The sequence below is a fragment of the Vulpes lagopus genome, chromosome 2 (assembly GCF_018345385.1).
Source record: "Vulpes lagopus strain Blue_001 chromosome 2, ASM1834538v1, whole genome shotgun sequence".
NCBI classification, from domain to species: Eukaryota; Metazoa; Chordata; class Mammalia; order Carnivora; family Canidae; genus Vulpes; species Vulpes lagopus.
In genome coordinates, this window is record NC_054825.1 from 39,884,725 (window position 1) to 39,909,084 (window position 24,360).

At 41.3% G+C, this 24,360-nt stretch overlaps 2 protein-coding genes across 4 annotated transcripts in view; one reads left to right on the forward strand and one right to left on the reverse strand.

The window, feature by feature from the left end:
• Positions 1–2,004: 2,004 nt before the first annotated feature.
• Positions 2,005–7,488, reverse strand: LOC121484091 (thymosin beta-4-like). 2 transcript variants are annotated; one of them, XM_041742793.1, is made up of 2 exons: positions 7,125–7,488; positions 2,005–2,625 (listed from the first exon to the last, which is right to left on the reverse strand). In XM_041742793.1, exon 2 carries the CDS (start codon positions 2,549–2,551, stop codon positions 2,417–2,419), a length of 135 nt encoding a protein of 44 aa, XP_041598727.1. In that variant the 5' UTR covers positions 2,552–2,625; positions 7,125–7,488; the 3' UTR covers positions 2,005–2,416. The 2 variants fall into 2 exon arrangements, with proteins under 2 accessions (XP_041598727.1, XP_041598728.1); XM_041742794.1 differs by having other exon boundaries at positions 7,382–7,449.
• Positions 7,489–7,574: 86 nt separating this feature from the next.
• The window catches only part of ERCC6 (ERCC excision repair 6, chromatin remodeling factor), a 71,470-nt gene continuing 54,684 nt past the window's right edge, over positions 7,575–24,360 (forward strand). For both annotated transcript variants that reach the window (XM_041742791.1, XM_041742792.1), the window contains exons 1-5: positions 7,575–7,675; positions 12,663–13,113; positions 14,932–15,052; positions 17,179–17,290; positions 21,037–21,754. In XM_041742791.1, coding sequence (XP_041598725.1) covers positions 12,677–13,113; positions 14,932–15,052; positions 17,179–17,290; positions 21,037–21,754 — 1,388 coding nt within the window. In that variant the 5' untranslated portion in view covers positions 7,575–7,675; positions 12,663–12,676. The remainder of the gene's footprint in view (positions 7,676–12,662; positions 13,114–14,931; positions 15,053–17,178; positions 17,291–21,036; positions 21,755–24,360) is intronic.

The window sequence follows — 24,360 nt, forward strand, 5'->3', positions numbered from 1 at the left end:
GTGGGTGCTCTGCTTTCTCTAGTGGCCATTTGTTGAATAGCCTTCTCCGTGAGGTGACTGCTCAAAGGGAGCTGCACGGATAATGAATGAAGAGGTGGAATTGCCACATAGTGTACAGGATACTAAGATCACATAATTCCACTTTGTACAAATTTTATCTGGAAATAGATATCCTGTAAACATGTCCACATCCTCAGGTTATTCTTACTATTGCTAAATTCTTTATGTTCATACTCTCAGTACGTTTCCACTCATGAAGACTAGGTCTGCAATAACTTTCCTTCTCATGTGTTCAGAATCACCATAATTCCCTTCAAAATCTCCTTAAGGTACAACTGCAAATGTCGGTTACCATGCTGGTTACTACTAATAAAATTAGATTGAAATAGTGAAGCCTTACTAAGATTCACCTGTACCTTTTCCTGAAGTTTGAGCAGACCTTTGCTCATACATATCTATTTTTAATTCTTTCCTATTTATTTTGTTTTAAATTTTTAATTGAAGTATTGACATATAACATTAGTTTCAGCTGTGCCGCATAGTGATTCGACAATTCTGTACCATATGAAATGCTCTCCACTTTAAGTGAAGTTCCTGATGTGGGAACCAAAGGCAGAAGAGAAATTAAATTTCCTTGCTACCCACAGCCCATTCACAAATCCTTGAAACAGGCAGAGTGACATTCCTCTAGGGACTGTCTCCATCTTAATACTTTGCTCTGAGCAAAAGCCAATCTTAGCCTGACCCCCAGGATGTTGCACATCTACTTTAACATATAAAAATTCCTTTAGAAATCTCCTTTATTTTTAAATCCTCCAAGATATGTGTTGGCAATCATCCCCCAAGCATATGGCCCACCAATATAAATGGGAGGGTCTCCTGACTAACGTTTTATTAGACGGTAATAAATGACCTTTTCCCAACAATAGCTAGCCCCTTGAAGGTCCTGGAAACATTGCTTCCAAAATTCCTTAGAGACTTACACTACCCCTCCCAACTTGGGAGTATATAATTGGCCACTCCTCATGACCCCAGGGCAGCTCTTTTTGCTCACAAGTCCTGTCCCTGTGCTTTAATAAAATCACCTTTTTGCAGCAAAGACGTCTCAAGAATTCTTTCTTGGCCATGGCTTCAAACCCCAATGTTCTTTCTTACATCATTTACCATCTGTCTGTCACTATACAAAGTTATTACAATATTGTTGACTGTATTCTGTGTTGTACTTTGTATCCTCGTGACTTCTTTTATTACTGGAAGTTACTGGAAGTAGTACTTCTTAATTCCTTCACGTATTTGATCCACCTTTCTTCTAGCAATCATGTTTGTTCTCTTTATGAATGAATCTGTTTTTGTTTTGCTTTCTCATTGTTTTTTAAGGGTTCACATATAAGTGAAATCATATGGTATCTACCTTTTTTTGTCTGATTTATTTCACTTAGCAAAATACCCTCTAGGTCCATCCATGTTGTTGCAAATGACAGGATTTCTTGTTCTTTACTTTTATATATCAGCTTTGGAGAGTAAGGTGTTTGTTGATTCTGTAATCACCCATGTAATGACCCTAAAATTAATGTAATGATTACCCATGTAATGATTCTGTAATGACCCTAAAAGATTATAGAAAAAAGCAGTGCCCAAAATTAATCTGGGAGGGATTTGAGAAAAAGGGTAAAGAGAAAGTTGGACAGAATATATGAAACAGTGAGACTAAAGAGAGGCAAAGGCACAGAATGTCATGGTGTCCAAAGTAGGGACACTATTCCTCATCTCCACACCACACTTCCCCCTGTATACACACATGCACACAAACACACATATATATTTCAATGGAATCATATAACCATTGTTATATATTCATTGCTTTAAAAATTATTTGTTCACTTATTCAACCTATATTTAACATTACTTTTTGTAGTGGTGGCTAACATAATTCTAAATAATATGCTTTTACCTCTATTTTTAGATTTATCAGTTTCGCACAGTGTTCAATGCACTTCCAAAATATTTTTTTCACGTTTTAAAACTTTATTTGCATATTAAAAATTGTGCATTCCAGTAATTAAAATAATTTGAACAAAAAAATGGCACTCTGATTAAACTGCATTTTGACAGCCTGCAAGATACCTTGGGCCAGCTTGGTTTTTTACTCTAGATCTCACTGTCCTCCCACCCAGCTTCTTCCTTCACCAACATGCAAGTTCTTTTCCTTCCCTGCCAGCCAGCCAGCCAGGCAGATGGGAAAGACAGGCGCCTTTGTTGTCAGTAGTTCTCCATTCTTTGATGTGGAAAGGGGCAGCACAGTCATTTAAACTTGATCCAACAGCTTTGCATCTTACAAAGTTAAACAGCTAAAAGAAGTAAAATAAGAAGGCGATGCATGTGGAATGTACAGTGCATATTGGCGGTGCATGCCTCATTACGATTCGCCTGCTTGCTTCTCCTGTTCAATCGTTTCTTTTGAAGGCAGTGGATTTTTCTCTTGCGTTTCTGTCTTCTTCAATTTTGACTTATTGAATTTCTCAATCTCAGCCATATCGGGTTTGTCAGACATGGTTGCAGAGGAAGCGGAGCGAGGCAAATGAGCGAGCTGGTGAGAGGAGAGGGATCCGGTCTGTGCTGCGGTCGCTGCCGAATCCCAACATATTTTTTTTTAAAAGATTTTATTTATTTATTCACGAGAGATACAGAGAGAAGCAGAGACAAAGGCAGAGGGAGAAGCAGGCTCCCTGCAGGGAACTTGATGTGGGACTCGATCCCAGGACCCGGGGATCATGACCTGAGCTGAAGGCAGATGCTCAACCATTGAGCAACCCAGAGGCCCCTATTTCTGTTTTTTGTTTTTGTTTTTTGTTTTTTTTTTCAGTTTTTCCATGTTTCCGAGGAAGCGGAATCAAATTGGGGCATTGCCACTACCCTGAAGTTTTGAAAAATGAGAGTCAACTTAGTCCTTCTGTTTTGTAGAGGTAGGGAGAGAGTTTCTTACACTGAACACTAAATAGAAAGTAAAAGCACAGTGATAATTATGGTCATATTTAAGAGAGTTAATATTTTTAAAGCTCTCAGGACAAAACCTGGTCCACAGTTAGGGCTTTAAAAGTCCTTGTTATGTAAAATGTATTAAAATCCAAAGTAATAAGTACCATAGAAGAGATGCGGTTTGGGGTGCAGAAGGAGCTGCGAAGGCCTAATTCTATTTAGAGGATCAGAGAAAGCTTAAGAAAATAGAAACTTTGGAATGGATGAGAGAAATCCAAGCAGAGAGACCCATATGCAAAGTCATATAGGCCTGAGAATAACAAGTAGCAATATGCTGGGAAAAAATAAACTGTCTCCCTCCTATCAAAAACTCTGGTTCATAGAATTTGTCTGTTTCTGTAGTATATACTCCCACGTGGTCAATTTCAAGTTACCAATGTGAGGCCACTGATTCATATGTTGGAGCCCTAATGTGACTGTACTTAGAGATAGAGCCTTTAGGAAGTACCTAAGGTAAATAAGATCTTAAGGGTGGCATGGGTCCTAATCTGTTAGAGTTGGTGCCCTTATGTGATTAGGAAGAGACAGGAGCACCTGTGTGGCTCAATGATTAATCATCTGCCTCTGGCTAAGGTCATGATCTTGGGGGTCCTAAGATAGAGCCCCGAGTCAGGATCTCTGCTCAGTGGGGAGTCTGCTTTCTCCTCTTCCTCTGCCCCACCCTCACTCTTTTTCTCTCTCAAATCAATCAATCAATCAATCAATCAATCAATCTTTTAAAAAAGGAAGAGACACCAGAACTCTCTCTACCATATGAGGACAGTGAGAAGATAACTATCTGTGAACCCAGAAGAGTCCTCACCAGGATTAATTAGACTTTTCAGCCTCTAGAACAGTAAGAAAATAAATATCTATTGTTGAAGCCACCCAGTGCATGGTATTCTGTTATGGCAGCCTGAGCAAACTAAGGCAGTTGGAAAGAGGTGCACACAATGGTGCTAGCCAGTTCAAGATGACTGCAGCACATTACAAATAGAATAGTAAATAGTTCCTTAAATCTTGAGAGGACAAAAAATGATATAGAAAAAATCAGACTGGGCAGGATAATAAAATGGCTTGGATAATATGTTAAATAGTTTGGATTTTTTCCTGCAGAGGTCGGTCTGAGGCAAAGGAAAGACATGATCCAAAGGGTCTGAAATCCTCACCCAAGTGCATGGGTAGGGAACAAGACTGGGCTAGGAGACTGGTTGCAACAGTCAAGAAAACTGAACATAGGGAATGGAGAAGATGGGATAGATGTGTAATCTATGGGGGAGGTGGAACTGATGGAACTTGGGGACTGAATGGATGTCGGGGGGAGAGGAGAGGTTTTGGTTGACATTCAGACACTGAAGTTCATAAATGAATATTATAAGTAATTGCTTATAATTTATTTTAACCCATTCAGGCTGCTGACAAACTACTACAGACCTGGTGGCTTAGAAACAACAGAAATTTATTTCTCCTAATTCTGGAGGCTGGGAAATCTGAGATCAAGATGCTGATGGATTTGGTGTCTGGTGAGAGCTGACTTCCTGGTTCATGGACAGTCATCTTTTTGCTGTGTCTTCACATGGCAGAAGGGGTGAAGGATATCTCTGGGACCTCTTTTTATAAGGGCACTATATTCCATTCATAAGGGCATGAATGAAAAGAGGGATTTTGGGGTATTCAGGTAAGCACAGGAATCATCAAAATCTAAGTTGTTGCTGCTAATGTGACACTGCTACTTTCAGGCCACAGAGGTCAGAGGAAACTTGGCTTAGAGAAAGTACATAGATACTTCAATTAACTAAATACAAATTCATCTAAAAAGCTTTACTGAATTAATGGTGACTGTTTCATTGCGCATTTTCTACACTAAAGGGATACTAAAAGGATGAATACAATTGTGTAGGGTATAATGCATCTTTTCAGTTTGATGCTCCAAACCTACTCTCCATCTCTCTCAACCCTAACCTAGGCCTGAAGAGGCTGATCTATACAGAATGGCATCAACAGGCTCCATTGCCCTCTGGCTGTCAGTAAGTTTGGCTGGTGGGAGGCAACAACAGATGAAATAATAGAAGGGTAGTGAGTTCGGGGTGTTTATTTCCCCAGTTCCCTCTCAATGAGTGATCATGGGTTGATACATTTCAATTGGTCTTTTCCATTCAACTATTCTCTTCTGAACCAATGTCTTACCATTACCCTTTCATGCCCAGGGATGGTGTATTCATGTTAGTGCTGCCATAATATAGTACTACAAATTGGCTGGCTTATAAAAGAGAAATTTATTTTCTCACAGTCTGGAGGCTATAAGTCTGAGATCAAGGGTTGGCAGGGCTGGTCTTTTCTGAGGCCTTTCTTCTTGAATTGTAGATGGTTGCTGTTTCCCAGGGTCTTCACATGGTCTTACCTCTGTGCATGTCCAATGCCCCAATCTCCCCTTTTTATAAGGACACCAATTATATTGGATTGGAGTCTACCCTAATTACCTCATTTTAACTTAATAAAAGGTTTTTGGGGTTTTTAGAGATCCTATCTCAAAATATAGTCACATTTGAGGTATTGGGGGTTAGGATTTCAGTTGAATTTGGAGAGATGCAATCTAGCCCATAATGTAAGGGAATAGGTCCTGAAGTCTTGCTAGCCTCAGGGGTACTGTGCCATCCTGAGTTGTTTTCTTAATCCTGTCCACATCTTTGTAGAAGTTATTAATTCTCCTGTAGTTTGAGTGTAGCATCTACTTCTTGTCCAAATTCTGATTAATACATGGGGGCTCAGCAAGATAGTGCATATTTAAAAGGGAACCTCATTCTCAAAATGGTTGGGAGCCACTGTATATCTGGGAGAAACAGCTTTCAAATTCAAGCATTAAAACTAATATCTTACCAATGCCTTTCTATTCTCAATAATTGTATCCAGGAGATCACTAGAATTCTTTATTCCTTTTTAAAAAACAAAGTTAGGAGGTGAGGTAAGATGGCAGAAGAGTAGGGTCCCCAAGTCACCTGTCCCCACCAACTTATCTAGATAACTTTCAAATCATCCTGAAAACCTACGAATTCAGTCTGAGATTTAAAGAGAGAACAGCTGTAGTGCTACAGTGAGAAGAGTTTGCACTTCTATCAAGTACAACTTGTTTTTGGCCACTCTGCACTGAGCAAAATGACTAGAAGGAAAAACTCACCAGCCTCGGTGTCCATCAAAAGATGAACGGATAAAGAAGATGTGGTCTATGTATACAACGGAATAGTCCTCAGCCATTAGAAACGACAAATACCCACCATTTGCTTCAACGTGGATGGAACTGGAGGGTATTATGCTGAGTGCAGTAAGTCAATCGGAGAAGGACAAACATTACATGGTCTCATTCATTTGGGGAATATAAAATTTAGTGAAAGGGAATAAAGGGAAAGGAGAGAAAATGAGTGAAAATATCAGTGAGGGTGACAAAACATGAGAGACCCCTAACTCTGGGAAATGAACAAGTAGTAGTGGAAGGGGAGGTGGGTGGGGGTTGGGGTGACTGGGTCATGGGCACCTGAGGGGGCACTTGGCAGGATGAGCACTGGGTGTTATGCTATATGTTGGCAAGTTGAACACCAATAAAAAAAAGAAGACAAAGTTACATTTTTTGTGTGTGTAGGATGACTGTGTGTGTGTGTGTAGGATGACTTGAGGCCAATGCAGATTGGTGCTAACAGGAGAGACATCGTGGTATTACCATTACGCAGTAGTTTCCTAGCCCCCTTTTCCTGTTATCCCACTTCAGGCTTTAAGATGAGGAAGGCACTTCCCTACCCAGGCCCAAGATGTTTTCCTAAAAAGCCAAACCAAACCCAGCAACCCCCCAGAACACAGAGACCTTGTCTGAGTCCTACGACTCCCGGAGGACTTTCCGGAGCTGGCGCTGGAAGAATCCCCTGGGCAATCCCCGTCCTGCAGCGCTGGAATCCCCGGGTTGAGAAGCTGCCTTTTTGGGTAAGCCTGGCACCCATCACGGGCTACTCCTTTCTCAGGTAAAGCTTGGTTTCCTCCCTTTGCGGTCAACATAGGTGTGGATACTTTGTTTCTTCAAAGCTCCAAGCAAACGTTCTCATTTGGCTCAAAATGTCTCCTACCTCTCTGACAGGAGGCCCGATCCGATGGATTCAGTCACGCAGGCCCGCTGCACCCCCACCCCATCCCCGCCCGGACGCGCCGGGGCGGGGCGGGGCGGGGCGGGCGGCAGAGGGCGACAGGCCCGTCTCCACTCGGCGCGCTAACAGCCGTGCCAGGGGCCGGGGGGCAGCAGCGTCCGCCGTGCGTGGGCCCTGGAGTGTGACGTCCGAGCCACCTCCCTTCTCCAACCCTGCTTTCTTTGGGGTTCACGGCATACCTCTCTCTCTCTTCCTGGAGACGTAGCTTTTAATTCCCAAAACCAGACAACACACAAAGCGCGCAGGCAGAAAGGCGGGGCCACACGCCTCCTTAGAGATCACGCGCTCGGGCACGCTCGTCCCGTCGGCCTGGCGCATGCGCCTTGGTCCTGCCGCGCAAGCCCGTCGGGTCACGCTTGGGGCGGTGCTTACGGGGACCGAAGACGCATGCGCCGGGCCGCCCCGGGCCGGCCTCTCAGCTGCTGGCGGCCGTAGTGTCTGCGTTTCCGCTCGGGTGGCCGCGCGGCCCTGGGGTGAGTGTTGGGGCGGCCCGGTTGAAGGTCGGGCGGGGGATGTCTGGGCCCCGCTGGGACTTGCAGGCGCCGGTGGCGTCGCCTCGGGTGTCTGGCCGCCTGCAGGGAGCCCCTCCGCCGGCCGCCCGGGAGCTGGCCCTCGCGATGGGCGCGCGCCGTCAGCGCTGGCGCACCTGCGGCCGGAAGTGACGCGCACGGCGCTCACCTGGGACTGCGGCGGGTCCCAGCCTCAGGCTGGCCGCAGGCTAGCGGGCGGGCCCTGCCGCGAAACCTCAACTTCTGGGCTTCGTGTCGGCGCCGGCGCGCGGGATCGGGATCGGGATCGGGATCGGGATCGGCGCAGCCCTGTTAGATTTAGATGAGAATACTGCAGTTACTTGAAGGGGAGGATCGGGGTGGATACGAGTCAGGCACTTCCGGCATTGACATTGTCAAATGGGAACGTGTGAAGGAAGATCGAGCAGTCTGTACACGAATGCTGTGACATTGATTTCCCACGTAGCTTCCGTCTGCACTGCTGTCACCCTGTTCCAAGTGGCCATCACTTCTCACCCATATGTCTCCCATCATCTCCTTGTGCTGCTTCCTCGGATCTGTTATCCACACAGAGGCCAGGTGGTCTCTTCTGAACATGAGATGGGTCATGCCATCATCACCCTGCTTAAAACTCTTAAAAGTAAAAAAAAAAAATAAATAAAAAACTCTTAAAAATCATTCCATTGCAATGGGAATGAAATCCAAGTTCACGTTTTCCCAGGTCCTTTGTGATCTTACCTACCCCTCCATCCTCACTTATGCCCCACTCCCTCCTCAGCTAGGCATGTGTACAACCAAATCTGCAAACTAGAATCCAGCTCGTCTAGGAGAAGCCCCAGTGCTCAAAGGAGAGGACAGTGAAGATACTGTTTTCCCAGAGGACTGCACCTTACAGAGTGTTAGAAGATATTCTGTAAGATTTACACAATGAAAGGAGTCCTTATCAGCAGCTTTAACTCAGTTATCCATGTAGGATAAAGTAAAAAATTCCCAGTGTTCCACCCTTTCATTTTCCCAAGTGTACCATCTTTTACTAGCCTTAGACAGTACACGTTCCTTTCCAGAATATTCATTCCACTTTTGACCTTATTCATCCTTCAGATACTGGCTCAGATATTACTTTATCATAGAAACCTCCTTTCTCATACCTACTTCTGCACTGTCAATTAGGTTCCTCTGTTATTTTGGCCTTAAGAATCCTGTATTTTTATAGCAGTTACCATACTTACATTTGTGTGTATAATTTATATATGAATATACATATTTAAAATTGTAAATACGTTTAAATGTATATAGTTCTTAAAGTGTGTGTCTCCCCAGGGGACTCTAAGCTCTATGGCGACAAAAACTAGTTAACCTAGTGCATTGCTTGGTATAATTAACTCTCAAATATTTGTTGAATGGATGATTTATTTCACTTCTGAAACTGTTTATCTTCTGATAAGAACCTCCTGGTTTTCAGCTCTCATTCCCAGGAGACTTGCCTTTTGGTCCATAGTCACACCGGGTGGCTTCTTGGTCTTCCTCTCTCCTTCCCTCCCTTCCTATCCCAGTCTGTTCTGGATTGTTTTGTTTTGTTTAAATCTGTCCAGCTGGACCCAGAGTTCAGTTACTTAAACTACTCTCTTCCTCAGCATGGCATCCACGTATCCATGCCCTTTTGTCCTGCTACTTCTCCAAAAAACCGCAACAATGACATTTCCCCTGGGATTGGTAATTACAGAAGGAGGAAATTGTATAGCCTTGGGGATTGTTGTCAGTTTGTGGTTTTGGGGGGCTCCACACTTATGTCACCAGTGTTTGTTCCCCATTGGCTTTTCCCTTCTATAGGACATTTATTCCAGATTCTTACTCTTCTCCAGCCTCCATCCCAACTTCGTCCCTTGACTCAGGAGATGCCGAAGATCCCAGACTTCGGGATATTTTCTCTTTGGTCCACTTTAGCTTCTCTCCTCCTTAAAGATTTAGATTCATGAAGATCATCCTTCTGCCAGGGTCAGAGAAAGATGTGTCTTCTGTTTCCATCTGCATTTGGTCCCTGCTGTCTTGTACAACCTATTCTCCTCAGCATCTGTATCCTTGTCTCTGTAGGTTACCTCCGTATACATCTCCTTGCCCCTATTGCTTCTGTAGTTTTTCTTGACCTAATTTTCCAACCCCAACCCCCTTCATTGTTACATTTATCATTCCACATGTCTCCTTTCCAGCCAGGTTCCTTAGAGGGTAGGCTACCCAACCTGTGGCCTCCATTTCCTGATCAAATCACTTAACTCCTCACTGTCTGATTTTGGCCCCTATGGCTCCACTGAAACTTCTTTTACTAAGGTAATTAGTGACCTGCTAATTTCCAAATTCACTGCTCCCCTTCTGGTTTCCTTACATGAATTTGCCGTATCATTTCCCATTTTTAACCATTCCTTCTTCCTCCTTTTGTATTAGAAGTTTTCACCAAACATTATTTTAGTCTTGTCTTTGTACTGCAATATTAAGATTTTTGATTGAATTGATGTCTTTTTTTTTTTTTTTAACTAAGAGAGGAATCTTTGTATACATACAAATAAGAACAATGAAAACAGAGTTGTTAAATTCCAGCTATCATGAAGGCTCTGAGCCAGAATCCTGCCCACTGTGTTGAAAATGCCGGCTAGCTAGGAATGCCTGGGTGGCTCAGCGGTTGAGTGTCTGCCTTTGGCTCAGGGCGTGATCCCAGGGTCCTGGGATCGAGTCCCACATAGGGGCTCCCTGCATGGAGCCAGCTTCTCCTTCTGCTTATGTCTCTGCCTCTCTCTCTGTGTGTCTCTCATGAATAAATAAAATCTTAAAAAAAGAAAGAAAGAAAATGCCGACTACCTAATGATAGAGCACCAAGCTGATCCTTTCTTCTGAAAATAATCAGAAGGCCCATAGAAAGGAAGAACTTTTTACTCTGCGGTTAACTTTTAACCTTTGCAGTGTTAGCCTCTTCTTACCCTCTGAAAGGATCTCTGGTACTTGTTATAGCCTTGGGATTCCTTGGGCTGCATCCACATCTCATCCAGACTTTTTTCTTGAGCCCAGATTTGCATTTCGGACTGCATGCTGGACATGTTACCTGTGGCTAATAAGCTCTCTACCAGCCCCTCCTTCTGCTTCCCATCTGCTTCCTTTCTGAGATTTTCATTTTTATCACTGAATTCACGAGTGACTCAGTTGTCCACATCAGACTTGTTATTTTAGACTCTTCTCTAAACTTACTTCTGTTCAACATATGTGAAGCATCTTTTGTATATCAGACTCTGGGCCGGGGATTCAGATCTTAGCTTGTATATGTTTCTTTAGCACCAGACTCAGTGCATTGTTCCTTCCTCTGTTTCCAGGTGGCTTCTTGTGCGTGCCTCTTCTACAGACCTGCCTTGCTCTTCTTATTGACATGTTTCTCCTCTAGAGAGTCAGCTACTCTGGAAGGGATGGTGCTAAGTTCTTGCATTTTTGTATCCTAGTGCTTGGCTGCCAAGATGGTTTTATTTAATGAGAAATCAGTGGGGCTTCTGGTATTTTTATATAAATAAAGTTTTGGTGATGAAAGAAATCTTAGTTTATTGACTTAAAAAGCAAGGCTGTCTCTTGGTTATTGCATTGCTTTTTGATGTATTTATTAGATAGAGTTATACAGGCAACACAGCGAGTACATTTTCATTCAAGGAGCATCTGAGAGTATGTGGAGTGAAATGTGAAAGCTTCCTTTATTCGTCCCTGTTTCTTCTTGTTCCTCCTCCCCAAGGGTTGCAGATTTAGTGTATATCTCCAGATCACTTTGAATGCATTCCATACATACAGATGCAGAATACATTTTTAAATCCAACATAAATGTGTTCATATTATGTGATTTTTTTTTTTCAGTTTACAAGATTTTCATATCACGGTTCCTAGAAATACTTAATGCCTTTATTAAACTGTTGACTTGCTACAGTGAACATGCTTATATATATATGTGAATATTTGGTATAAATACCTGGTCATGTGCATTTAAAGTCTTGGTAGATACTGTTAAATTGCCTTCCCAAAGAGTTTTAGTAGTTTATATTGCCACTGGTGTTGTGTGAGGGGGGATCTTCCATGTCTTTAGTGGATATTATCAGGCCCAGCCTGTTTTCGCCAACCTGATTGGCAGGAAATTGTACTGTACATTGAAATGTTTTGTTTTTTTTTTTTAAAGATTTTATTTATTTATTCATGAGAGATAGAGAGGCAGAGATATAGGCAAAGGGAGAAGCAGGCTCCCTGCAGGGAGCCTTATGTGGGACTTGATCCTGGATCCTGGGATCACACCCTGAGCCAAAGGCAGACGCTCAACCACTGAGCCACCCATGGGTCCTGAAATGGGGTTATTTTTGAGAGTATTTAATCTTTCTCAGATTCAGATTTTAGTGGTGATACTAAGTCTCATTCAGAGTTTTTGTAAACGTTCAACCTAAAAGTTTCTAGGGTCGGATTCATACAGAAAATTGTTCCTTACTTCACTAAATTCATATATCACAGTTGATCATGCTGCTGTATTGTGAATCGTTGGTGCCATAGTGCAGTGAAGATGTTAACTTGGAAGGTAGAGCAGTCAAATGACTTCAGTTGATTTGGAGGAGACTCTTAGGGTGTCAGTCAAGATTTTGGTTGCCACTTTTCTTAGCTGGCTCTCCAAATGTCCTTTGTTGTTGATACTGTGTTTTTTCTTCTTGTTTGTCTTCTTTTTCCTTTGGTTAATCTTTCTTATTTACTATCAGAACTCAAGAAGATGTATATAGTTTATGCCATTTTAAGAAAAGTAATACTTGGAGACTTGAATTTCTCATTGGAGGATTATTACTTGATCTTTTAAAAAATCATTCTTTAATTATAAAAGTTTTAAGAAACTATATAAATATCAATTCTTTATAACCAAAATTTGACTTCTTACTTTTTTTTTTTTTCTTTTTAGATCATCTGTAGAGGATGCAAAATGCGAGAATCTCCCACTCAAGTCAAACTCAGGAGCAAGACTGTTTGCTCAGCAAGACTGAGCAAAGTCAATGTGTCAGTGATAAACAAGAAATGACAATCAAGCAAGAAGATGATGGCAATATGGAGGTGGAGGAGAGCCTCCCCTCTTGTTCTCCTGCTAATGGACCATCTGCTTCTGCCGAGGGGCGTTCATCGGAAGTTCCGAAGAGAGGGCCAGCCCTGCTGCATATCGACAGACATCAGATACAGACGGTGGAGCCAAGTGCACAGGCCCTTGAACTGCAGGGGTTAGGTGTGGATGTGTATGACCAGGACGTGCTGGAACAGGGTGTGCTTCGGCAGGTGGACAGTGCCATTCATGAGGCCAGCCGTGCAGCCCAACTTGCTGATGTGGAGAAGGAGTATCGATCAGTCCTGGATGATCTCACGTGAGTGTGGACCATCTTCTCTGGTTGCAGAATTTTTGTCTACATGTGATGGAGAAATTCAGATAGTAGTTGTAGTATTCCAGAAATTTAGGAGATTTATAGAACCTCTTATTTGGAAGATGGAGGCAATTAGGGTAGTTCTCACCCTTGTGTGTGAACCCTAGCCCTTTCCCTCAGGAGCAACATTGAACATTGTAGTCAGGCTTTCATGCCAGCTCATAGCAACCTGTTTATGCATAATGTCCTAGAGAGAAGTACTGTTGTGAGTACCCTGGAATTCATAAGCATGTGCACAAAATGGTTTTCAGAGTGTACCCAAAGGTGTGATGTGTCCTACTTGAGATACCAGGAACACATCGCCACATTGCCCCTCCTCCCATTTCTCTCTTGTTCTGTAGTTTCTTTCCAGTTTCCTGTGTCTAAACCAAGTCTCAGTCTTTTGGTAATTTTTCAGATTTGCATTTCTAGAAATAATGAGAAACAACTCATTGCTTTTCCTTTCTTCTGTCCTACTTGTGACTATAGAAAGATGAAGTCCCATGGAAATGTCATTTGTGTCTTAGAGAAGTAGGCTCTGGACGTGGGCTAGAAGGGCAGAACAGGTGAAGATTCAGCTCATTCCCTATTGCCGGTCTGCCCTGTCTTAGCCATTGTTCTAGGCTGTGTCAGGGCAAGCAGGAAAGAGGAAAGGGATGGATGGAAGGATGGTGCAGTCTCAGATGGGAATGGCTGGAGGAGGGGAAAGGAGGGAAGAATGAGCTGTTGGCTACCCTTGGCCGGGGAGACTGTGGTACAAATGGCTGTTGGAACTTAAAGGACATGTTTTCTGCCAGCAGCTTCCTGGTGTGTCCTCTTGGCCTCTTAAGTAGCAGGTATTCTGGAATACTTGTAGTCTGATCTTCAGGTGTGAGGAACTTGACCCTTCATAAGGAACACACCTTTACATTTGACTGTGGAAATGTGCCTACTGCTTACATAGGTGACACCAGAGTGCTGCAGAATTACCACACAGATTAACACTAGCTCCATGGTGACACGTGGTTAGAATGCATTGATAACATCTTTTATCCTGAAGTCCACAAAGGGTACAAACAGCAAATTATACAAGTGTCAAGACTGAATTTGTGTTTTGAAAATTGAGAGTTATGTCATCTGTTTTAGGAGCATTGTATTAGAGTTTTTTTTTTTTTCTTTTACAGTATAAAATATTATGCTACAGCAAGCCTTCCAGTTGTCACAGATACCTGACATATAAAAAAAAGTCAGCATTTTTAGTACTTTTCCAAACTTCAGATAACTTCCAGAATGGGCTTTAAAAAACCATCTGTGGGTTGTTGATAATGGGGGATGGTGTTTGTGTTTGGGGAAGCAATATATGGGTGTCTCTGTACCTTCCTCTCAATTTTGCTGTGAACCTAAAACTGCTCTAAAAAATAAAATCTTAAAAAATAAAGCTCAAACCACCTACGTACATTGTTTTTCATCTAAGAGGACAACTTATTGCACATTGTTTTAGTACAATCTCTTGAATCAGGCAGACACTTAAAATGCTTGTAGAATGAATGAAACAGCTTACAAATGAGATTGTGCTGATTTCAACCAGCCAGATCAAAGAAAACACTAGCAGTTAATCTTAAACTTCTAATAACCCTTCGAGTTGTATATGTGGCCAACAAGAATTTGCATTCTGGTTTAGTTTCTTTTATCTTTTAGTTAATAATAAGTAAAAGGACATCTTTGTAGCATTTCTGTCTTCATGTTACACTATAACAAAATGTTACCGGAGTAGAAAATAGACATTTTATTTTTATTTTTCAGGTCATGTACGACATCCCTAAGGCAAATCAATAAAATTATTGAACAACTTAGTCCTCAAGCTGCCACCAACAGAAATGTCAACAGGAAACTAGATTCTGTAAAACGACAGAAGTATAATAAGGTGATTCCAAATGTATTAAGTATTGCATTTTTGAAAAAAGTCATCATTTCTGTACATGTAATATTGGGGAAATATTCTGAAGAACAGTTAAGACAGGAAGGAAAAATCTATAATAGAAAACTTTGAGTTCCTTTTTTATGTTTAATATTTCAGTTGCTTCCCTTTAATATCTTCTGTTAAAGAATATCTTTTAAAATACACATATGCATACACACACATTTGAGATAAGGTTCCCTTTTTGGCTTTGCTTGCCAGCTTTTTGATGTTTATAATTACAGTCTTCCTTGTTGTGCTTTTTTTTTCTTTTTTCTCAGCTTAGTTTCCTGTTTGGCATACTAGCCTTTCATCAGTCTCTTGTGTTGTGTGAACTTTCTTTTTTTTGCTTAGCTCCTGCTTGTCCTGATGATGTACACAATGTTTCCTGTTGCTACAGCCATCACACACTCATGCTCACTCACGCACTCACGCTCACTCTTCTTAGGTATAGTTATCACCTGGCCACATTGATGGGTCTGCACTTAGGGTTGTGCAATTTCAGGGTAGGGAATATCTGTTACTTATGACACTGTTTTTATGAGGTTTGAAACATTTTTTAGAATTTATGTATGCTTTATTGAAAACATAGCAAAGTAGGTAGGAATGAATAGTTTTGATCATTTGATTTCTGCTATCTGAAAATATCCTTGTGCTGACAGTTGACGCACTACAGTGAGTAGAGTCCTTGCATCTTTTATTTAACTTCTACTACTGATGTCTATAGACTCAATGCCTCCTTTTGCTTTCCACTCACCAGTCCATTATCTTTGCCATCCCATCTTCTATCACCCACCTCCAGAATAACAGCCCAAAGGTCAGAGCTTGCAGTGGTTTCAGGCCACAGGGGTTTCCCCAGAGCAAAGAGAGGACATCTGGCCTCTTGTGGGAGCGTGTGAATGAACATGCAGAGACCTCTGACCTCGGGCTTCTGGTGGGCTGAGAGGTTTCAAGGAGCAACAAGGACCAGACTTTGGGCCATTTTAGGTACTAGTCTAAGTCAATTCTATATTCCTGTCTTTCTAAAATAGCCCTTTGATGGTTAGAGATAGACTATTCAGAGAGAAAGGCTGTTTTTTGTTGTTTGTTTTTTAGAAAGGGTGTTTAAATGAGATTATGAGGGAAAGACCGAACGAAAAGGAATTGCAGTTTAGTATAACATGGCATTTATATTTAGCATTTCTCCTTATCTCACTCTCATATTTGGTGTTTAAACATTCTTGACCTTGGGAAGAAGAACCAGGTACCATAAGCCTAGTTAATTGGAGAGGCCCTAGGAATGTTTGCATAGCTGAACTCTGGTGATGTGGAGGGAGACGAGTTAAAGAGGGGTCTGAGCTGGGTAGTATATCCACGTGTATATTCCTTTTAAAGCCTAGTGATTGGGGAGACTACTATAAAGGACTATAAAGGATAATCATAAATATAGTAGATTATCAAAGGAGGCTGACATTTTCAAGTTTTTAACATTTGTGTTTGTTTGTTATCCTCATAGCCTGTTGACCTCATAGCCCATCAGTTGATAAGGTCAGAAACAAAAGTTTAATATTTGACCCAGTGCGTAATGGAGAAAAGCAAGGAGAACAGTTCTACCTCCCACATTAGTGGAGAGTCCATACATGAGAACTTAAGTGCTCAGGCACATAGAAGACAATGTCTCTAGCCAGGAGAGTGGTTGGGGACAGGGATTCCTGCCTGATGAAAATGCTTTTGGGCCTACATCCTGTTAGAAAAGTGGCAGTTGCTCAAATAAGTTTTTCTATAGTAATAGTAACATAGAATTTGTTTTATTTTGCTCTTTTTTTTTTTTAAAGATTTTATTTATTCATGAGAGACACCGAGAGAGAGAGAGAGAGAGAGAGAGAGAGCGAGAGAGAGAGGCAGAGGGAGAAGCAGGCTCCATGCAGGGAGCCCGATGTGGGACTCCATCCTGGGACCCAAGGATCATGCCCTGAGCTGAAGGCAGGCTCTCAACCGCTGAGCCACCCAGGCATCCCTATTTTGCTCTTGATTAAAGTTTTTAAATTTATCTTTTGTATTTAAAAAGAAATCACTTCATTGCTGTTTTCTGTGTTCAATATTTATCGTTCAAGGAACAACAGCTAAAGAAGATCACAGCAAAACAAAAACGTCTCCAGGCCATCCTTGGAGGAGTGGAGGTACAAGTTGAGCTAGATCATGCCAATCTGGAGGAGGAGGATATAGGTGAGGATACTTGGGAACAGTGTCTCTTTGTTCTTGAATTGGTGCCTGATGCCTTTAGCTCCTTAGTTCTGGCCTGGGTTTTAAGAAAAATCTGTTTCTTTGCGTTAGTTTTAAAACAGACTTAGGAAAATTTTATTCTCTACACCTGCAGAACCAAATCTCTTAAGTTATAAGGGGGTTTTGGAGAATGAAAGTAAATGTTTAACTGAATCTACTAGAGGCTACTGGTGCACATTTGGTATTATACTCAATAAATTAGGGAGCTTAGCATTCTTGCATAGTTAATTCTGCAGAGACAACATCTTAATCAAATTACATTTTTATGCCCAGCATCATCAGTCACCATTCATAGAATTGCTTTTACATACATTTTTTGGATGTATTTGGCAAGCTTTCCAAGCATCACTTCTGTTATTTAAGAAAAGGTATCTTCATTCAGGTTATAGTATGACTCTGATTTTGTTTTTATTACTGCTTAGGATGGATGTCTTTTGGAAAACCTTTTGAGAAAATGCATAAGCTCTGAAATGAAATATCTTTGTAGTCTATGTGTATGTGTGGGTGTGTATTTGGAAATTGTTGGTAGCTGCTCAGTCATTTAATACTTGAAATGTTGATTAAGGCTTCTTAGCATTTAAGCTTTCCAAGCAAATATTTTCTGCTAGCTCCAGAAGTTTATTTAGTAACATAGGAGAATTATTATGAAGAACTGAGGTAACAGAAAAAAATACTAGAGAGAAGGATTTATAAAGTTCAGTCTCAGAATTTGTTGGGCCTGTGACTGAGACTTTCTGCTGGTGAGGTGCCATGTTTCTCATTCCTGTCTGGCTGCCTAAAACCTGCTGCTGCATTTTACCTTCTCTTGCTTCCTTAGTAAAACTTTGCCCAGGATTAATAGATACTTCCCCAGTTCCAAAAGCCCTTTTTCATTTTTGTTCCACTTGGCCTGTCTGAAACAGCAGATACTTCTGTGTCTGAAGCAGCAGATACTTCTGTGCCTTCCAGGATTCCAGTTGCTCCTGGTTTTCCTTTTGGCCCTCTGACCACTTCAGTGGGTTTTTGTTTTTTTCTTTTTTGAAGGAGAAATTTTGGGGTGGGAAGGATAGGGTGAGGGTAGGGGCATTAACAAGCTGATTCTAAAATTGATGTAGAAATGTATTGGGCCAACAAAAGTTACTTTTGAAGAATAAAATATCAAGACCTGTTATCAAGCTATAGTAATTAAGACAGTGAGGTATTGGCATAAGGAAAGACAAATAGACCAATGGGACAAAATATAGGATCCAGCAAACAGATCCACCCAATATGTGGTCATTTGGCTTATGACAGGTATAGCAATACAGTGCTGTGAAGAAGTGTCTTTTCAGTAAGTGGTGCTGGGCTAACTCACTTGAAGGTAAAATGAATCTCAACCTATTATACCATGTACAAAAATACATTCCAAATAGATTTGAAATATAAATGTGAGTGATAAAACAAAGCTTTTAGAATATAGCTTATGGAAGTATTTTCATGATCTTGGGACAAAGACTTAATGAGACACAAAAGATGCTCATCGTAAAGGAAAAGATTTGGTAAGTGAGCTATATTACAACTAAACTTCTGTTCAAAAGATAGCATTAGGAGAGTGAAAAAGCAGGCTGCAGGGTGGGAGAAGATACTTGCAATACATACATTAATTGAAGGACATGAATCCAGAGTGTATTAAAGAACTCTTGGGAAAGGGCTAAAGACTTGAACATTTTCTTCAAAAGAGACAATTCAGAAAGTCAATAAATCAGTGAAGAGTTGCCCTAGTACATTAGTTAGTAAGGAAATGCAAATTACAATCACAAAGTGGTACCATTACACATGTACCAGAATAGTTAGAATGGCAAGAATGTAGACCAGTTGAAACTCTCAAACATATAAACTTAAAATTAATAGGACCATTTTGAAAAACTGTTTGGCAGTGTCTGCTAAAGCTTAACATACCCAAAGAATTATGTATAAATGTAATACTGAAGAATGTGTACTGGCATATTCATAGCAATGTAATTCATAGTAGCTAAAACCTGGAAACTACCCTAATGTCCATTAATAGTGGGATGGAAAAATTATAGTGTAGTTAGATGATAGAATACTAACAGCAATGAAGATTCACAAACTGCCACTGTCTTCAACAATAAGGATTGATCTCAAGCATAATGTTGAGCAAAATAAACTGACACAAGTATACAAACATTTCCATGTTACTTAAGGTTCAAGGCCAGGTACAGCTTGTTTGTAGTGTTAATAGTGTGGCCAGCCATTCTTTTGGATGGGGTGTGAGACTGGAGGGTACCATGAAGGATGCATCTGGTGGTGCTAGCAATTTCTGATTCTCGATCTGGATCTTGGTGTATGGGTATGTTTTTTCCTGAAAATTCACTGTGCTGTACACTTAATATTTGTGTAATTTCTGATGTGTATTTTTTTCACTGCAAATTTAGTGAAAAACTGTGATATTACTGTACTAAAAGAAATGTAGATTTTAGAATATGGATTCCTCCTCTTTAGCCTTACTTACATTGGTATTTTGGCTGTGGGTAAAGTAATGTTGCTGGAGGTTAAGTTCACCTAATGAAAGAGGGATGACTTCTGGGTGACTTTATATTATCATGACCTAACTTCCAGTTTATGTCCCCTGTTCTGTCAGTTTGCACATCTAACACAGTGCTGTCCAGAAGACTTGATTGCAGTGATGAAAATGCTGTCTGTGTTGTCCATTGTGGTAGCCGTTAGTCACATACAGCTCACTGAGCACTTGAAATATGGCAAGTGCATCTGAGGAATTGAATTTTCAACTTAAATAGCCACAAGGTGACTATTATATTGGGCAGGCAGAGCAAACATTTATGTTTTACCTATTTAGGAACGTGTTGACTCTATGTTTGCAGTTTTACTGTTCTCTTGAATTTAAGTTCCGTGTGGATGCTGGTATTTGAAGTGATATGGAAACTTGGGAGATTATTTCTTCTGGGGCTACGCTTTGATAAGGAAACAGACACATTTATCTGTCTTTGGATGCAGAGAGTATATTTATAATGCATTATTTTAGGAAAAGTTATTGAGAATTTACCTTTTTGAATAGGAGTATATTGAATTTGGCACGATGAATGCTATAACAAATTTTATTCTGTTCTTTATATATGGTATACTTTAGTACATCCATGGTATGTTTTTATTTGTTTGATTTTATAAAATGTTTATTATTTATTTTTTAGAGAGCACGTGTGAGCAGGAGGAGGAGTAGAAGGGGAAGGAGAGGGGAGGGGAGGGGAGGGGAAAGAATCTTAGGCAGGCTCTGCACTGATTGTGGAGCCCACTGTGGGGCTTGATCTCACAACCCTGAGATCATGACATGAGCCAGAACCAACAGCTTGAGCCATCCAGGTACCCCCATCCATGGTATATTTTTAAAATGTGAGTTAGGGATGCCTTGATGGCTCAGCAGTTAAGCTCTGCTTTCAGCTCAGGGCCTGATCCTGGAGTTCAGGGATCGAGTCCTACATTGGGCTCCCTGAGGGGAGCCCGCTTCTCCCTCTACCCTGTGTCTCTTTGTGCACACTCTCTCTCTCTCCCCCACCTCCCTTTCCCTCTCCCCCCCAAATCTTAAAAAAAAAATGTGAGAATTGTAGGTGCTGTTTATTGAAGAAGTGACTATTTCTGTCGTACTCTCTGAAAGGTTTATTCTAGTGCCCAATGCATTGTCATCTCTCTTTCAGAACCGGGGCCATCCTGTCTTGGCAGCATGCTCATGCCTATTCAGGAGACTGCTTGGGAAGAGCTCATCCGCACTGGCCAGATGACACCTTTTGGAACCCAGATTCCTCAGAAATCGGAGAAAAAGCCTAGAAAACTAATGCTCAATGAAGCATCAGGCTTTGAAAAGTATTTGGCAGATCAAGCAAAATTGTCTTTTGAGAGGAAGAAGCAAGCTTGTAATAAAAGAGCAGCTAGAAAAGCCATAGCCTCGGTCGCTTCTGAGCTGAGTGCAACAGTCGATGAAAACAAATCAAATGAGCAAAGCAAAGTTCTCTCAAAAACAGATAAGCGCTTGAAAAAGCACATCAAGAAGCTCCAGAAAAGAGCTCTTCATTTCCAGGGGAGAGTGGGGTTGCCCAAAGGAAAGAAAACTTTGGAGTCTGACATGAGACTGAAGGTGGAGGGCAATTCTGAGGGTGAAGAGTCTGAGTACTTACCCACAGAGGAGGAGCTGGAGGAGGCAGAGGGGGTCAAGCTGACTGGGGAGGACAAAGACTATGAACTGAATCCCATGCTCAAGCGCTGGAAACGGCAGAAAAAAGTAATGGTGCAGGAGAACGAGGATGACTTTTCCCCAAGTTCTGGGGAAGAAGCAGAAGCTGCCTGTGGAGGAAGAGGTCGGAAGGTAGTGAGATGCCGAGATGATGGAGACGAAGATTATTATAAGCAGCGGTTAAGGTCAGTCTGCAGAGTTTGTAAACAGATTGTGCTACTTGCTTGATCTCAGGCAGCAGGTTTATTACATGAGAACTCTAGATTCAGCTTAATGTGTTAGACCCGTTTATCCAAAGGTTGGACTTCCTGCAGCCTTAGCCTCCTAGAACCAGCAGAGTGCCTGAGTCTCTAGGGGAACTAATTCCAAATGCTTCTAACTTTTCTTTATCTCATTCAGATTTGGGGCAAGTCTCAGAAGAAACGTTTAGGGGAAGGGCCAGGGCAAGAGGCATGCAGAGGACCGAGGTGTGAACCCCTATGCCTTTACACTCAGGTCAGCTATAGCCAGGGTCAGGAAAACGAAAAGGCTGGCCTGTGTGATATATGCTGGATGGTGGTTTTTTTTCTTTTGAAGCAGGAAAGTAATTATACAAGACTTTCCTCCATAAAGTAATGGAGATTAAAGCTTTAGTGTATGAAAGAATAAGCTTGTTTTCTTAAATCCCTCCTTCCTTGTCTTGAGAAAATAGTCACCTGCAGAATTACAAACTCCTGTCATGCTGCCAGAGAGGCATGTGGTACCCCTCCTTTTCATTCTCATTTTTGTTGCTGGACACTGACTTTGGGTTTTCTTTCCATGACTCTCTCAGTGGATGATGCAAATAAAATGAAAGGGAAAGTGATTGTGTCTCTTTAGGAAGTCCATTGCCACCTATTTTTGTGAGCCCTGAAAAACGGTCTATACACTGAAGCTACCTGGTGTGCCCACTGAGCAAGACCCTGCTGCATCTTTGATCTCCCACATGAGCTTACCAAGCACTAAGAATGTCCAAGGGAAAGGGAATCTGTTTATCAGATTACTTTTTAAGTATTTGCTCAATAGTTTTTTGTTTTCATTGTAGGGAGACCTCATTTATTGTTTGTTGTAGCTTTCCACTGACCTTCGTGAATACACACTGTCCTAATATCTTTTCCTTCTGTTATTTACTCATTCATTCATTCATTCATTCGAGACGGGGAGGAGGGGGCAGAGACACAGGCAGAGGGAGAAGCAGGCTCTATGCAGGGAGCCCGACATGGGACTCGATTCCGGGTCTCCAGCATCAGGCCCTGGGCTGAAGGCGGCACTAAACCGCTGAGCCACCGGGGCTGCCCTTCCTTCTGTTATTTAGAACTGATGACCCACTTCCAGCTGTCACATACATTCCCTAACCTTTAAAAGCAGATGTGGCATAATTCTTTTCACACAGAGCTTGAGGACCTATGACCTAAATCAGTTCTTAAAAGCTGTTACACTCACACGTGGTAGTCATGTAGCATAGTTAAGGAGTGGCTTACATTTGTTACTTCTCATTGCAACTTTAACTTTATTTGACACATCTAATATGTGCAGAGCCATTTGAGGAATATTCCTGGATGCTCTTGAACCCTGAGCAGTGTAAGTCTCCTGTTTTTTTTTTTTTTTAAAGATTTTATTTATTTATTTATGAGAGACACAGAGAGAGAGGCAGAGACGTAGGCAGAGGGAGAAGCAGGCACCTCTCAGGGAGTCCAATCAGGACTTGGGATCATGCCCTGAGCTGAAGGCAGATGCTCCTCCACTGAGCCACCCAGGTGTCCATCCTTAACTAACTGTAGAGAATTAATAAAAGTGTTAATCTCAACATACTGATTGTAAATGGAAAAATATTTTCTTCCCATTCAATATTAAATTTATTTTAAGTATATTAGTGTGTTGATCAGAAGCAGTTTATTTTGATTGAATTTTAAATATCAGCTTAGTTTAAATTCATGGGAACACATTTTTCTTAATAATGTCAAGATTGTAGACCAGTTATCTCCAAAGCCATATCAAAGCCAGTTTTTTGCTGAAGTTACAGTAAAATCTCAAATGAATTTCAGAAATATCAATAACTCTAATTGCCACCAAAATACTGTAGCTCTTAAAATTTTATAGCCATAGTTATTAAGGCTGTTAAACTGCAGATAGCACATTGAAATGTTTGTATTACATCTCCTTTGGTACTCTTTGGATTGAGGGATGGTAAAAGAAAATGCTTGAGATTGAGAAGCATTATTACCAACAACTGGCAGTTACTTTTTTTATTTTGTTACTTCTTGTTGCTGATCTTTGTATACAGATTGAAATTGTAATGGTATTCCCTTGAGTGAGGAAAAAAAAGACTCAGGCTTCCTTATCTTAACAGTGATTTGATGACAGATGATCAGAATAAAACCCCATGGAGTTTGCAACATAGAAAAAGAGTTTTTCTTTATGGTTAGAGTTTAGGAATATTTACTGAGGCCAAGCACCTTTTACTGAACTTGTATTGGTTATAGCCCTATTAACTATAATGCTCATTTAAACTCAGAGGTGAAAGTAGGTCATTCCTAGATGTCTCATCCCCTTTATTCTCTTAGCTGGAGCGTCACAGATTTTTCTTTAGTTCTCTAGCTTTGTCCCAAATAGGTATCTTTCTTTTTAACTGTTTTCAAGTTGGAATTTCCTCACAAGTCTTTTCTACAGCTTAACCTTTTCTGGAATAGAATAATGGCACTTAGGATCCTACTTTCTCTGACTTCGCCCAAGACCTCAGATCAGTCTTGGAAGTGTTACCCATTTTTTAAAC